The sequence below is a fragment of the Salminus brasiliensis genome, chromosome 9 (genome assembly GCF_030463535.1).
Source record: "Salminus brasiliensis chromosome 9, fSalBra1.hap2, whole genome shotgun sequence".
NCBI lineage: Eukaryota > Metazoa > Chordata > Actinopteri > Characiformes > Bryconidae > Salminus > Salminus brasiliensis.
This window is the reverse complement of record NC_132886.1, coordinates 38,765,520-38,777,924: the sequence shown is the minus strand read 5'-3', so window position 1 is coordinate 38,777,924 and position 12,405 is coordinate 38,765,520. Positions and strand designations below refer to the sequence as shown.

Here is a 12,405-nt window from a genome sequence, read left to right as displayed (position 1 = left end):
CTGTGCTCCATGTTTCATATGTTTTTGTTTATTTCTTTTTTTACTCTTAAAACATTATACACATAAATAATTGTTTATGCTTTATTATTATATTTTATGCTCTGTTATATTATGTTTTATTCCCTTATTTATTTGCTGAATATTAGTACGTTTATTCATCTTTGTTGTTTAAAATGTTTACATGTCTCAAAACCTTAAAATATTGATGCTATAAAAAATATTGATTAAATAAAAATGAATTATTATTATAATAATAATAATTATTATTATTAATATGTATTTTATTATTATATTATATAATAATGATAGTAATAATAATTATTATTATTATGTATTATATTATTATATTATTTATTATATTATTATTTTTATTATATTATATAATAATAATGATACTAATAATAATAATAATGATAATAATAATTATTATTATTAATATGTATTATATTATTATATTATTTATTATATTGTCATATTTATTATATTATATAATAATAATAATAATAATAATAATAATTATTATTATTATTCTAACCATTATTATTCGTTTTAAACTTCAATTAAGCCGATAAACAGCCATCAATAAAACATCAATAATGTTTTATTCCCTTATTTATTTGCTGAATATTAGTAAGTTTATTCATCTTTGTTGTTTAAAATGTTTACATGTCTCAAAACCTTAAAATATTGATGCTATAAAAAATATTGATTAAATAAAAATGAATTATTATAATAATAATAATTATTATTATTATTAATATGTATTTTATTATTATATTATATAATAATGATAGTAATAATAATAATAATTATTATTAATATGTATTATATTATTTATTATATTATATAATAATAATGATAATAATAATAATAATAATAATTATTAATATGTATTATATTATTATATTATTTATTATATTGTTATGTTTTTTATATTATATAATAATAATAATAATAATTATTATTATTATTATTATTATTATTATTATTCTAACCATTATTATTCGTTTTAAACTTCAATTAAGCCGATAAACAGTCATCAATAAAACACGTTTAATCTGATCAGGGTTGCATAAAAATCTTATAAATAAAAAATAAGTCACTTTTCCGCTGAAATGAGTCAAAGCTGAGGGGCAGTAAATATTTATCTGGCGGACTGGGCTGGAAAGCTCAGTGCGCAGTAGCGGAAATAGATGAAGGGCCGTGAGGGAGAGCGGAAGAGGGTGTCTGGAGATCACAAACATGGTAAATGAGAACAAAAAATCTGAGTTTCTTGGTGTTCTGACCCGTCTGCGCTGTGCCGAACCGTAGTTCGAGGCCTTATCACCGTTTCCTAATGAGCCGCTCCTGGGCTCGGGCGGAGGGAGCGCTGCGGGGGAGCACAGCGGTCAGAAAGCCGCTGGGCTGCACTCCTCAGCCCGGGTGAGGGAGTTAGCCAGCCGGCTAAAGCTCCTCATCTCCAAACAGCCCGGAGCGTCGGGTGGTCTTCAGCTGAGGGCTTAAAAACAGCCCGCTGAGGTGTGGAGGTGGGCTGGGAAGCCTGAGGACGAGGGGTAGCTGAACTGGGTGTACCCGGCCTGGGTTTGGTTTCGGTTGAGGCGGTGGGCTTATAGCTAGGGGCTCTGTTCTAACTGAGCCAGAACCCACCCCTAAATCCCTTCATTCGGGAGTGAAGTGCACTAACGCTGATTAGGGCACAGGAAGTGCACTGAGTAGGGAGTAGGGAGCATGGAGTGGGGATTAGGGGACCAGGGGACCAGTTCATTAGAGTCAACCATTCATTCCTCCCTGTAAACAGACTCTGGGGTTCAGCAGCTCAGGGAAGCACAGACCGATTTCAGACTGATGTTTGATTAACATCCTTTTGGAGATGTTCATTTCGGAGGCTCCAGCGTTTTGTTAAAACTACCAATTCCCTTAATTTGGGGTAAAGTGCACAATATAGGGAGTAGGGACCCATGGATTCAAGGCTACTCATTCAGGGGTCCAGGGTTGCACGATGATCTCTGAATTATTGTGGCTTGTTTGTTTTTGTTTTTTGCATCAGACAGATGTTCAGATTTGGCTGATCTTTCAAACTCACGTTTGATTAACGTCCGTTTTTGGACACGTTGAGCTAATAAAAGCTTCAGCTTTTCCTATATGCTACCATCTGAGTTGCCCTTAATTTGGGTAAAGTGCACAATATAGGGAGTAGGGAACCACCGATTCAAGGTTATTCATTCAGGTTGTCCAGGGTTGCACGATGATCTCTGAATTCTTTTAATTTTTTTTTTATCAGACAGATGTCCAATGTCAAAATCATGTTTGATTAACATTCATTTTTCCTTTAAACTACCATCTGAACCGTTCAACCCGAATTCCCTTTATTTGGGGTTAATTGTGCATTAATTAGGGTGTAGGCCACAGATTTTGTGCACTATGTAGGAAGTAGGGAACCAGCAATTCAGACGGTCCGATGTCCAGGGATCCAGTTGGATGTATTCCCATTTATTATTAATATTAATGAATTAATTTATTTATTTTTAGACGTTATGAAAGCTAATGTTGCTGTCGTATCTCAGTTTTTGTTGTTTTTCACATTTTGACGTAATATGACCATTTGATATAATTTTGTGACAAATGAACAATAGAAATGCTCCAAAATGGCTTGGAATATAAGTTAGGTTGCCTTGCCCTTTTGGAGATACAAGGTTTTTGTGTGACCAAGATGGTTGGCCTCCAAATCAGCAGGTATTCACACGAAAAGTCTCCAAAAATTGGCATGTTGGTGCCAGTATTAATGTTCAGCTCTTATTAATAAGCTAGGGTTAGGTTAGGTAGTTTAGGGTGTGAACCCCCCCCCCAGCACCCCCCCCCCAAAGTTGTCCCAAGTGTTGCCCCAGTCATCAGGCCACTGCTTGTTCAATCCCTTGTGTTGCCACGGAGAGCATAACTGGCCTCGCTCGCTCTGGGTGGGTAGGATGGCACCCCCTTTCCCCATCACTCAGCTTGGGCGATGTTAGCCAGCACAGGCCTCTGTCGGCACAGGCTCAGCGGTTAGAGGTCCGGGTTATTGATGACAGGGTTGTGGGTCTTGAGCAAGGCCCTTCACCCTCTCTGTTCCCTGGGCGCTGCAGTAGTGGCTGCCCACCGCTCCGGGCATGCATGCTCACTGTCACTGTGTGTATGTGTATGTGTATGTGTGTGTGTGTGTGTGTGTACTGCACAGATGGGTTAAAGGCGGGAGCCAAATTCCATCTGTGTCTGACGCTGATGGTGAAAACGGCAGTCTTGTCTTGTCTAATCACATTAAACACTCTCTCTACCAGTTCAGCTACGTTAAGCCGATCTTAAGACCGCAAAGCTTTGGCAATACCTGGCCCAGAATGAGATGAACTAAAATCTGAACAGCTGAAATGAGTCCGGCTTCAAATAAATTCCTTTCCTCCCAAATTCTTCGAAGATGCTTCACCGCTCGGTTCACTGTAACCCACCTAATCGCTTAATACTGTCTGTGCTTTCCCAACAGAACAAGCTGAAATCCTCACAGAAGGATAAAGTTCGTCAGTTCATGATTTTCACCCAGTCCAACGAGAAAACAGCACTGAATTGTTTGTCTCAGAATGACTGGAAACTAGACGTCGCCACAGACAACTTCTTCCAGAATCCTGAGCTCTACATACAAAACCTAAAGGGGTCGTTTGACAAGAAGAAATTAGAACAGCTCTACAATCGGTACAGAGGTAAGGCCAGGTTTCCGCATCGCTCCTTCTGAGAATGAAGGTGTTTGTTAATTATTTGGATGACCTAATTCTTGAGTCATAAGAAGCTTGAACACCCAGTAATTCTTGTTGGGCTGCCCGGAACAGCAATTTTCAGGCTGCTATTATTATTATTTGTGTGTGTGTGTTATTGCATTTCAAAATGTATCCAGTAGGGGCAGTATTGTGTTGACAGCTTATATCTGTGATGGAGCAAATGAACTGAAATCAAACGTTTTTATTCTGCTTGATACTGCTTGAGTCCAAACCTGATGTGTACGCCTGAGATTTTTCATATGATGACACTTATGTTATCAAATCATGTCAAATTCATTAGTATAGAGCTTTTTACAACTGGCATGAAGACTTAAGACCCCCAGTGAGCAGCCAAAGGCGACAGTGGCAAGAGAAATTCGATTCGATTAGTTAGCTGGACGTTCCTGGCTAAACCTCACTGTCCATGGGCCATTGGTTCTTTGGTAATGCGGCTGGATCACTGTCGAGTCTAGCTGCAGTTAAGTTGAGGAGATGATGTACGTTTGTTGGACTATCAGACCGCTCGATTCATCAGAACTCCCACACAACCACTCCTCTAATCTGACATGTGACACGACCCGTTCTTTTCCGTATCCCCTTTCCCAGACCCTCACGATGACAATAAGATTGGTATAGATGGCATTCAGCAGTTCTGTGATGACCTGGGTCTGGATCCAGCCAGTATAAGTGTACTACTGATCGCCTGGAAGTTTCGTGCCGCAACGCAGTGCGAGTTTTCGAAGCAGGAGTTCATGGATGGCATGACTGAACAAGGGTAAACTCCCCTTTCTCTTTCTGGTGGCTTATAGTCGTTTAACCTCCTCATGCATTTCTATGCTTTGCTGTGCACTGAACATGCCTCTCCTTCTTTCTCTAGATGTGACAGCATAGAGAAGCTCAAAGCACAGCTACCCAAGATGGAGCAGGAGTTAAAAGACCAAGGGAAATTTAAAGACTTCTATCAGTTTACCTTCAACTTTGCAAAAAATCCTGGACAGAAAGGCTTGGGTAGGTTGAGGCTGTTCATTTCTGCATGCAAAATAGTCACATCGCATGTACCGTCCTCTTGGCATGGAGATCTGCACATGCACAGTAGCCACAGCAAGCCGAAAAATCACATTTCAGACCTTCAGTTTCTCGGATTTTGGTATTTCACCATTCATAGATAGAAGCCCGGTGGTGCTACAAAGATACTGTACTGTTCTTTTCAAAACAGCCTATGGACCACCGGTGGGCCGAACATCTATTACCAGAGTGTGCTATAAGCCTTTCTGCGTTAAAGGGTTAAATTCAAGTAAATTGGAGCTTCAAGTACGGCTCGGCTCGACCTTCCATCCCTTAAAATCCACATAAGACGAGCGTCCTTGCTTTTTCTGTCCTGCACCGAAGTGGTGGAACGAACTTCCCCTGGGTGTCCGAACAGCAGAGTCCAGTGCTCGCTGTCTTCAAACCCAGACTGAAGACCCTCCTCTTCCGAGAGAACTTGGGTGAAGAGAAGAGTACTATGGTCTCCCTATTGTCTGGTGTTTAGTAGAGTATTAAGATTAGAGGGGCAGTGGTGGCTCAGCGGTTAGAGCGCTGGGATATCGATAACAGGGTTGTGGGTTCGATTCCCGGGCTCGGCAAGCTGCCACTGTTGGGCCCTTGAGCAAGGCCCTTTACCCTCTCTGCTCCCCGGGCGCTGGAGTTGGCTGCCCACCGCTCTGGGTGTGTGTGTGTACTCACTGCCCCTAACACGTGTGTGTGTGTGTGAGTGTGTGTTCACTACCAGATGGGTTAAATGCGGAGGACACATTTCGCTGTACAGTCCACACTGTACAGTGACGAATACGTGCACCTTTATCCTTTATCCTTTTTTATCCTTTAATTTTTGGTCTATTTAAACTAGCTGAGGTTCTTCTTGGGTAAATAGTGAAGCACTTTTGTAAGTCATTCTAAAGAAGATCGTCTGCAAAATGATGTCAATGTAAATTACATACACAACAAGAGGCAGGTTGTACCTGCCCAATATAATTTATTTGAGTCATTATTAATATCATAGCATGTTGGATCATTGACTTCTGAAACAATCTGGTGGAAATTCCTGTTTATGGATTATTACTATTATTATTATTGTTGTTGTTGTTATTTGTATAAATAATATTGCAATATAAACTGCAGAAAAACAGAATATTTACAATGTTAGTTTTTCCCTCCAGTACCTGTGGATCACAGCCTTTCTTAAATCAGACAACCTTGTGTTTTTCCTTTCTTCTAGATTTAGAAATGGCAATCGCCTACTGGAATTTAGTACTGGCTGGACGCTTCAAATTCCTAGACCTGTGGAACAAATTTTTAGTGGTAAGTCACGATGGTGGTGCTGCCATTACAGTGAATGAGTGTGCCCTGAGTATGAGTTCAGTGCAGCGGGAATCTCCCGCCTTAATCGGTTTGGGTTGAGTTCCTGGCAGTTATGGCTTTTGTTTGAATTCGAGCCCAGTCGGTTTCAGGGAAAGCACTCGTTCTGGTATGTGCAGCTACTGAGTGACCTGAGTGCAGTGTTTCAGCTTCATCCTCAATGCTCAGCCTGTTCTTTCTTCTGTAGGAGCACCATAAGAGATCCATTCCCAAAGACACTTGGAACCTCTTGTTAGACTTCAGCACAATGATAACCGACGACATGTCCAACTACGACGAGGAGGGTCTGTGTTCACACGCACCTTTACTTCAGCTTTCACTTTTGTTCATTTCCAGCTGTTTGGCTTCGTCAGGATCAGGCTGGGATTGGGAGTTTGTACATTGTGGGTTTTTTTGAGGGTCATTGAGTAAAATACTGAGTTCCTGGTTGCATTAGTAACTGAATAAGTACTAATAAGCACTAAGTAAGTAATGAGTACTATAGATTATTTTGATGTTTAGCATTGGTGACAAATGGCCAGAAAATAATAATGGAACTATCTGAAGGAAGGTAGACCAAGGAAGACCTTAAAAGAACCCCAAATACGAAATAATGAAATAAAGAAAAGGAAAAAAAGGAAAAAATACTCCCTAGGTCAAACTGCCGTGGCTGCTGCATTTTTAGGAATTTTACTCCAATCTATGTGAATGGAACAAAAATCTAAAATATAAAAAAAAAAAAAATAATAATAAAAAAAAAATAAAAAAAAAAAAATAATAATAAAAAAATAATTTTTACTAAATATTTACAGATAATCCTAGACAGTAAAATAAATTTGCCCAGGTAGTTGGGACAAAATCCTGGGGTGGGTTTATACTTTCTGGATCTAAATTTCTCATCTGTAGACTGTAGAATTTTTTACTTACTGGATGTTTCCAGATTTAGTTAATTATTTGTATTTTTTTTATTTATATATACATTTATATTATATTCATTCTTTGTTCCTTTCATAGTGATTTCTAGACATCTCAAAATGTTGTAACTGCCTGGGCAGTTTTTCACTCCCTGGACCAGATTTTTCCACCTTTTTTTTGTGTTTTTTTTTTTTAATTTTTTTTATAATTTTTTATTCCCTTGTCTTCCAGGAGCGTGGCCAGTACTAATTGATGATTTCGTGGAGTTTGCTCGGCCGCACATCGGGACCAAGAGCACAGCCGTCTAGGCCTTTAAGGTCCCATTGGGACCTCTGCTTTGGCTCCCAGAGCACAGTGAACTGGACTGAAATCTACATTGCCTTTCCAACCCTCAGGATCGAGACGTCTGCGTACAACAAAAAGACATTTGAAAGACGCGTCTCCTCTCCAGTCATCTAGCGGTGGTTTGGGCTTTTTAAACCGTAACATTTTGGATGTGTGCCACTTTTGTGTCGACCCAAGTCAGCAGAAGCTGGTTGAAGCTCTGGGACCCCGTCACGCTTTCCCTCCCCGAAAAGGGCAAAGGCTAAAACCCAACAGACTCTCAGACATGCCATCTTAATCTACACCCAGGGCTGCTTTGGTCGGGGAATGTCGAAATTCATCAGATATTAAATCTTAATTTTAATACTCCGTGTGCATTCCTGCTTTTGAATGTTTTGTTTATATTTCTTTGGTTTTTATGGAACATCTGAGACACAGAGCTTTGATTGTATTCTCTTTTTTTAGGGGACGAGCGAAGAAGTGCAGAAATGCCCAAATTTGTTAGTTTTATTGTGACCTATTGTATATTTTCTGTTGCTGTTAAGAAAATGGCTATGATTTCACACTGCTTGTTTGGTTTTGATTAAACTTGATCGTCATAATGACAGAATATTCTGTATATTCCATTAGTTTTGCTTTAAAGAAAATGATCAGAGTGTCCACAAAAACTTTAATTGGAATTTATAGTTGTTTTTACTTTATCCACAATGTGGACCCCAGCAATATGGTACATATTCGCTTATCCACTCTATTTAATGTGTTATAAACCATTTACAGCTTTCTGTAAGTGAACAAAAATTAAGCAGTGCAGTGTTTAGCTAAGTGCTAACGAAATCGGTTTGGCCATTTTGAAAAAGGCTGCAGGTTTGTTATTCTGTTTGTTGTGTAGACCTGCAGCTTCTGCCTTTATTCACTACATCCGATTGCTGATGAGATGATCAGATGGGATTTTGGTTGGAGGTGGAGATCCGTGGGGAGATATATATCTACTTCTTCACTAACCGCTATTTTATTACTCAGTATCTACTTCTCTCATTAACTAACTGCTATGTATTACTCAGTATCTACTTCACTTATTCACTAACCGCTATGTATTACTCAGTATCTGCTTATTCACTATGTATTACTCAGTATCTACTTATTCACTAACCACTATTTTATTACTCAGTATCTACTTCTCTCATTAACTAACTGCTATGTATTACTCAGTATCTACTTCACTTATTAACTAACCGCTATGTAGTACTCAGTATCTACTTATTCACTAACCACTTTGTATTACTCAGTATCTACTTCACTTATTAACTAACTGCTATGTAGTACTCAGTATCTACTTATTCACTAACCACTATGTATTACTCAGTATCTACTTCACTTATTAACTAACCGCTATGTATTACTCAGTATCTACTTATTCACTAACCACCATGTATTACTCAGTATCTACTTCACTTATTAACTAACCGCTATGTATTACTCAGTATCTACTTCACTTATTAACTAACTGCTATGTATTACTCAGTATCTACTTATTCACTAACCACCATGTATTACTCAGTATCTACTTCACTTATTAACTAACCGCTATGTATTACTCAGTATCTACTTCACTTATTAACTAACTGCTATGTATTACTCAGTATCTACTTATTCACTAACCACCATGTATTACTCAGTATCTACTTCACTTATTAACTAACTGCTATGTATTACTCAGTATCTACTTATTCACTAACCACCATGTATTACTCAGTATCTACTTCACTTATTAACTAACTGCTATGTAGTACTCAGTATCTACTTATTCACTAACCACTATGTATTACTCAGTATCTACTTCACTTATTAACTAACCGCTATGTATTACTCAGTATCTACTTATTCACTAACCACCATGTATTACTCAGTATCTACTTCACTTATTAACTAACCGCTATGTATTACTCAGTATCTACTTATTCACTAACCACCATGTATTACTCAGTATCTACTTCACTTATTAACTAACTGCTATGTATTACTCAGTATCTACTTATTCACTAACCACCATGTATTACTCAGTATCTACTTCACTTATTAACTAACCGCTATGTATTACTCAGTATCTACTTATTCACTAACCACCATGTATTACTCCGTATCTACTTCACTTATTAACTAACTGCTATGTAGTACTCAGTATCTACTTATTCACTAACCACTATGTATTACTCAGTATCTACTTCACTTATTAACTAACCGCTATGTAGTACTCAGTATCTACTTCACTTATTCACTAACTATGTAATACTCAGTATCTACTTCTTCACTAACCGCTATGTATTACTCAGTATCTACTTCACTTATTCACTAACTATGTATTACTCAGTATCTACTTCTTCACTAACCGCTATGTATTACTCAGTATCTACTTCTTCACTAACCGCTATGTATTACTCAGTATCTACTTCTTCACTAACCGCTATGTATTACTCAGTATCTACTTCTTCACTAACCGCTATGTATTACTCAGTATCTACTTCTTTACTAACCACTATGTATTACTTAGTATCTACTTCACTTATTAACTAACCGCTATGTAGTACTCAGTATCTACTTCACTTATTCACTAACCGCTATGTAGTACTCAGTATCTACTTCACTTATTCACTAACCGCTATGTAGTACTCAGTATCTACTTCTTCACTAACCGCTATGTATTACTTAGTATCTACTTCACTTATTAACTAACCGCTATGTATTACTCAGTATCTACTTCACTTATTAACTAACCGCTATGTAGTACTCAGTATCTACTTCACTTATTCACTAACTATGTATTACTCAGTATCTACTTCTTCACTAACCGCTATGTATTACTCAGTATCTACTTCTTTACTAACCACTATGTATTACTTAGTATCTACTTCACTTATTAACTAACCGCTATGTATTACTCAGTATCTACTTCACTTATTAACTAACCGCTATGTAGTACTCAGTATCTACTTCACTTATTCACTAACTATGTAATACTCAGTATCTACTTCTTCACTAACCGCTATGTATTACTCAGTATCTACTTCACTTATTCACTAACTATGTATTACTCAGTATCTACTTCTTCACTAACCGCTATGTATTACTCAGTATCTACTTCTTTACTAACCACTATGTATTACTTAGTATCTACTTCACTTATTAACTAACCGCTATGTAGTACTCAGTATCTACTTCACTTATTCACTAACCGCTATGTAGTACTCAGTATCTACTTCTTCACTAACCGCTATGTATTACTTAGTATCTACTTCACTTATTAACTAACCGCTATGTATTACTCAGTATCTACTTCACTTATTCACTAACCGCTATGTAGTACTCAGTATCTACTTCACTTATTCACTAACCGCTATGTATTACTCAGTATCTACTTCACTTATTCACTATGTATTACTCAGTATCTACTTCACTTATTCACTAACTGCTATGTATTACTCAGTATCTACTTCACTTATTCACTAACCGCTATGTATTACTCAGTATCTACTTCACTTATTCACTAACCACTATGTATTACTCAGTATCTACTTCACTTATTCACTATGTATTACTCAGTATCTACTTCACTTATTAACTAACTGCTATGTAGTACTCAGTATCTACTTCTTCACTAACTGCTATGTATTACTTAGTATCTACTTCACTTATTAACTAACCGCTATGTAGTACTCAGTATCTACTTCACTTATTCACTATGTATTACTCAGTATCTACTTCACTTATTCACTAACTGCTATGTATTACTCAGTATCTACTTCACTTATTCACTAACCACTATGTAGTACTCAGTATCTACTTCACTTATTAACTAACCGCTATGTATTACTCAGTATCTACTTTACTTATTCACTAACTATGTATTACTCAGTATCTACTTCTTCACTAACCGCTATGTATTACTCAGTATCTACTTCTTCACTAACCGCTATGTATTACTCAGTATCTACTTCACTTATTCACTAACCACTATGTATTACTCAGTATCTGCTTATTCACCAACCGCTATGTATTACTCAGTATCTACTTCACTTATTCACTAACCGCTATGTATTACTCAGTATCTACTTCACTTATTCACTAACCACTATGTAGTACTCAGTATCTACTTCTTCACCAACCGCTATGTATTACTCAGTATCTACTTCACTTATTCACTAACCGCTATGTATTACTCAGTATCTACTTCTTCACCAACCGCTATGTATTACTCAGTATCTTCTTCACTTATTCACTGACCGCTATGTATTATTCAGTATCTACTTCACTTATTCACTAACCGCTATGTAGTACTCAGTATCTGCTTATTCACTATGTATTACTCAGTATCTACTTCACTTATTCACTAACCGCTATGTATTACTCAGTATCTACTTCACTTATTCACCAACCGCTATGTATTACTCAGTATCTACTTCACTTATTCACTAACCGCTATGTATTACTCAGTATCTACTTCACTTATTCACTAACCGCTATGTATTACTCAGTATCTACTTCACTTATTCACTAACCGCTATGTATTACTCAGTATCTACTTCTTCACCAACCGCTATGTATTACTCAGTATCTACTTCACTTATTCACTAACCGCTATGTATTACTCAGTATCTACTTCACTTATTCACTAACCAATATTTATTACTCAGTATCTACTTATTCATGAACTGCTATGTATTACTCAGTATTTACTTCACTTATTCACTGACCGCTATGTATTACTCAGTATCTACTTCTTCACCAACCGCTATGTATTTCTCAGTATCTACTTCACTTATTCACTAACCAATATTTATTACTCAGTATCTACTTATTCATGAACTGCTATGTATTACTCAGTATCTACTTCACTTATTCACTAACCGCTATGTATTACTCAGTATTTACTTCACTTATTCACTGACCGCTATGTATTACTCAGTATCTACTTCTTCACCAACCGCTATGTATTTCTCAGTATCTACTTCACTTA

At 37.2% G+C, this 12,405-nt stretch overlaps 1 protein-coding gene across 2 annotated transcripts in view; it reads left to right on the top strand.

Moving 5' to 3' along the window:
* dcun1d1 (DCN1, defective in cullin neddylation 1, domain containing 1 (S. cerevisiae)) overlaps positions 1-7,760 on the top strand; it is a 28,675-nt gene extending 20,915 nt beyond the window's left edge. The window contains exons 1-7 of one of the 2 annotated variants that reach the window (XM_072686993.1): positions 1,163-1,245; positions 3,512-3,725; positions 4,386-4,554; positions 4,657-4,787; positions 6,037-6,119; positions 6,364-6,460; positions 7,302-7,760. In XM_072686993.1, the coding sequence (XP_072543094.1) occupies positions 1,243-1,245; positions 3,512-3,725; positions 4,386-4,554; positions 4,657-4,787; positions 6,037-6,119; positions 6,364-6,460; positions 7,302-7,378 (774 nt within the window). In that variant the 5' untranslated portion in view covers positions 1,163-1,242 and the 3' untranslated portion in view covers positions 7,379-7,760. Of the gene's footprint in view, positions 1-1,162; positions 1,246-3,511; positions 3,726-4,385; positions 4,555-4,656; positions 4,788-6,036; positions 6,120-6,363; positions 6,461-7,301 lie in introns of those variants that run through there. The other variant, XM_072686994.1, reaches the window with a different exon arrangement.
* The last annotated feature ends 4,645 nt before the right edge of the window (positions 7,761-12,405 follow it).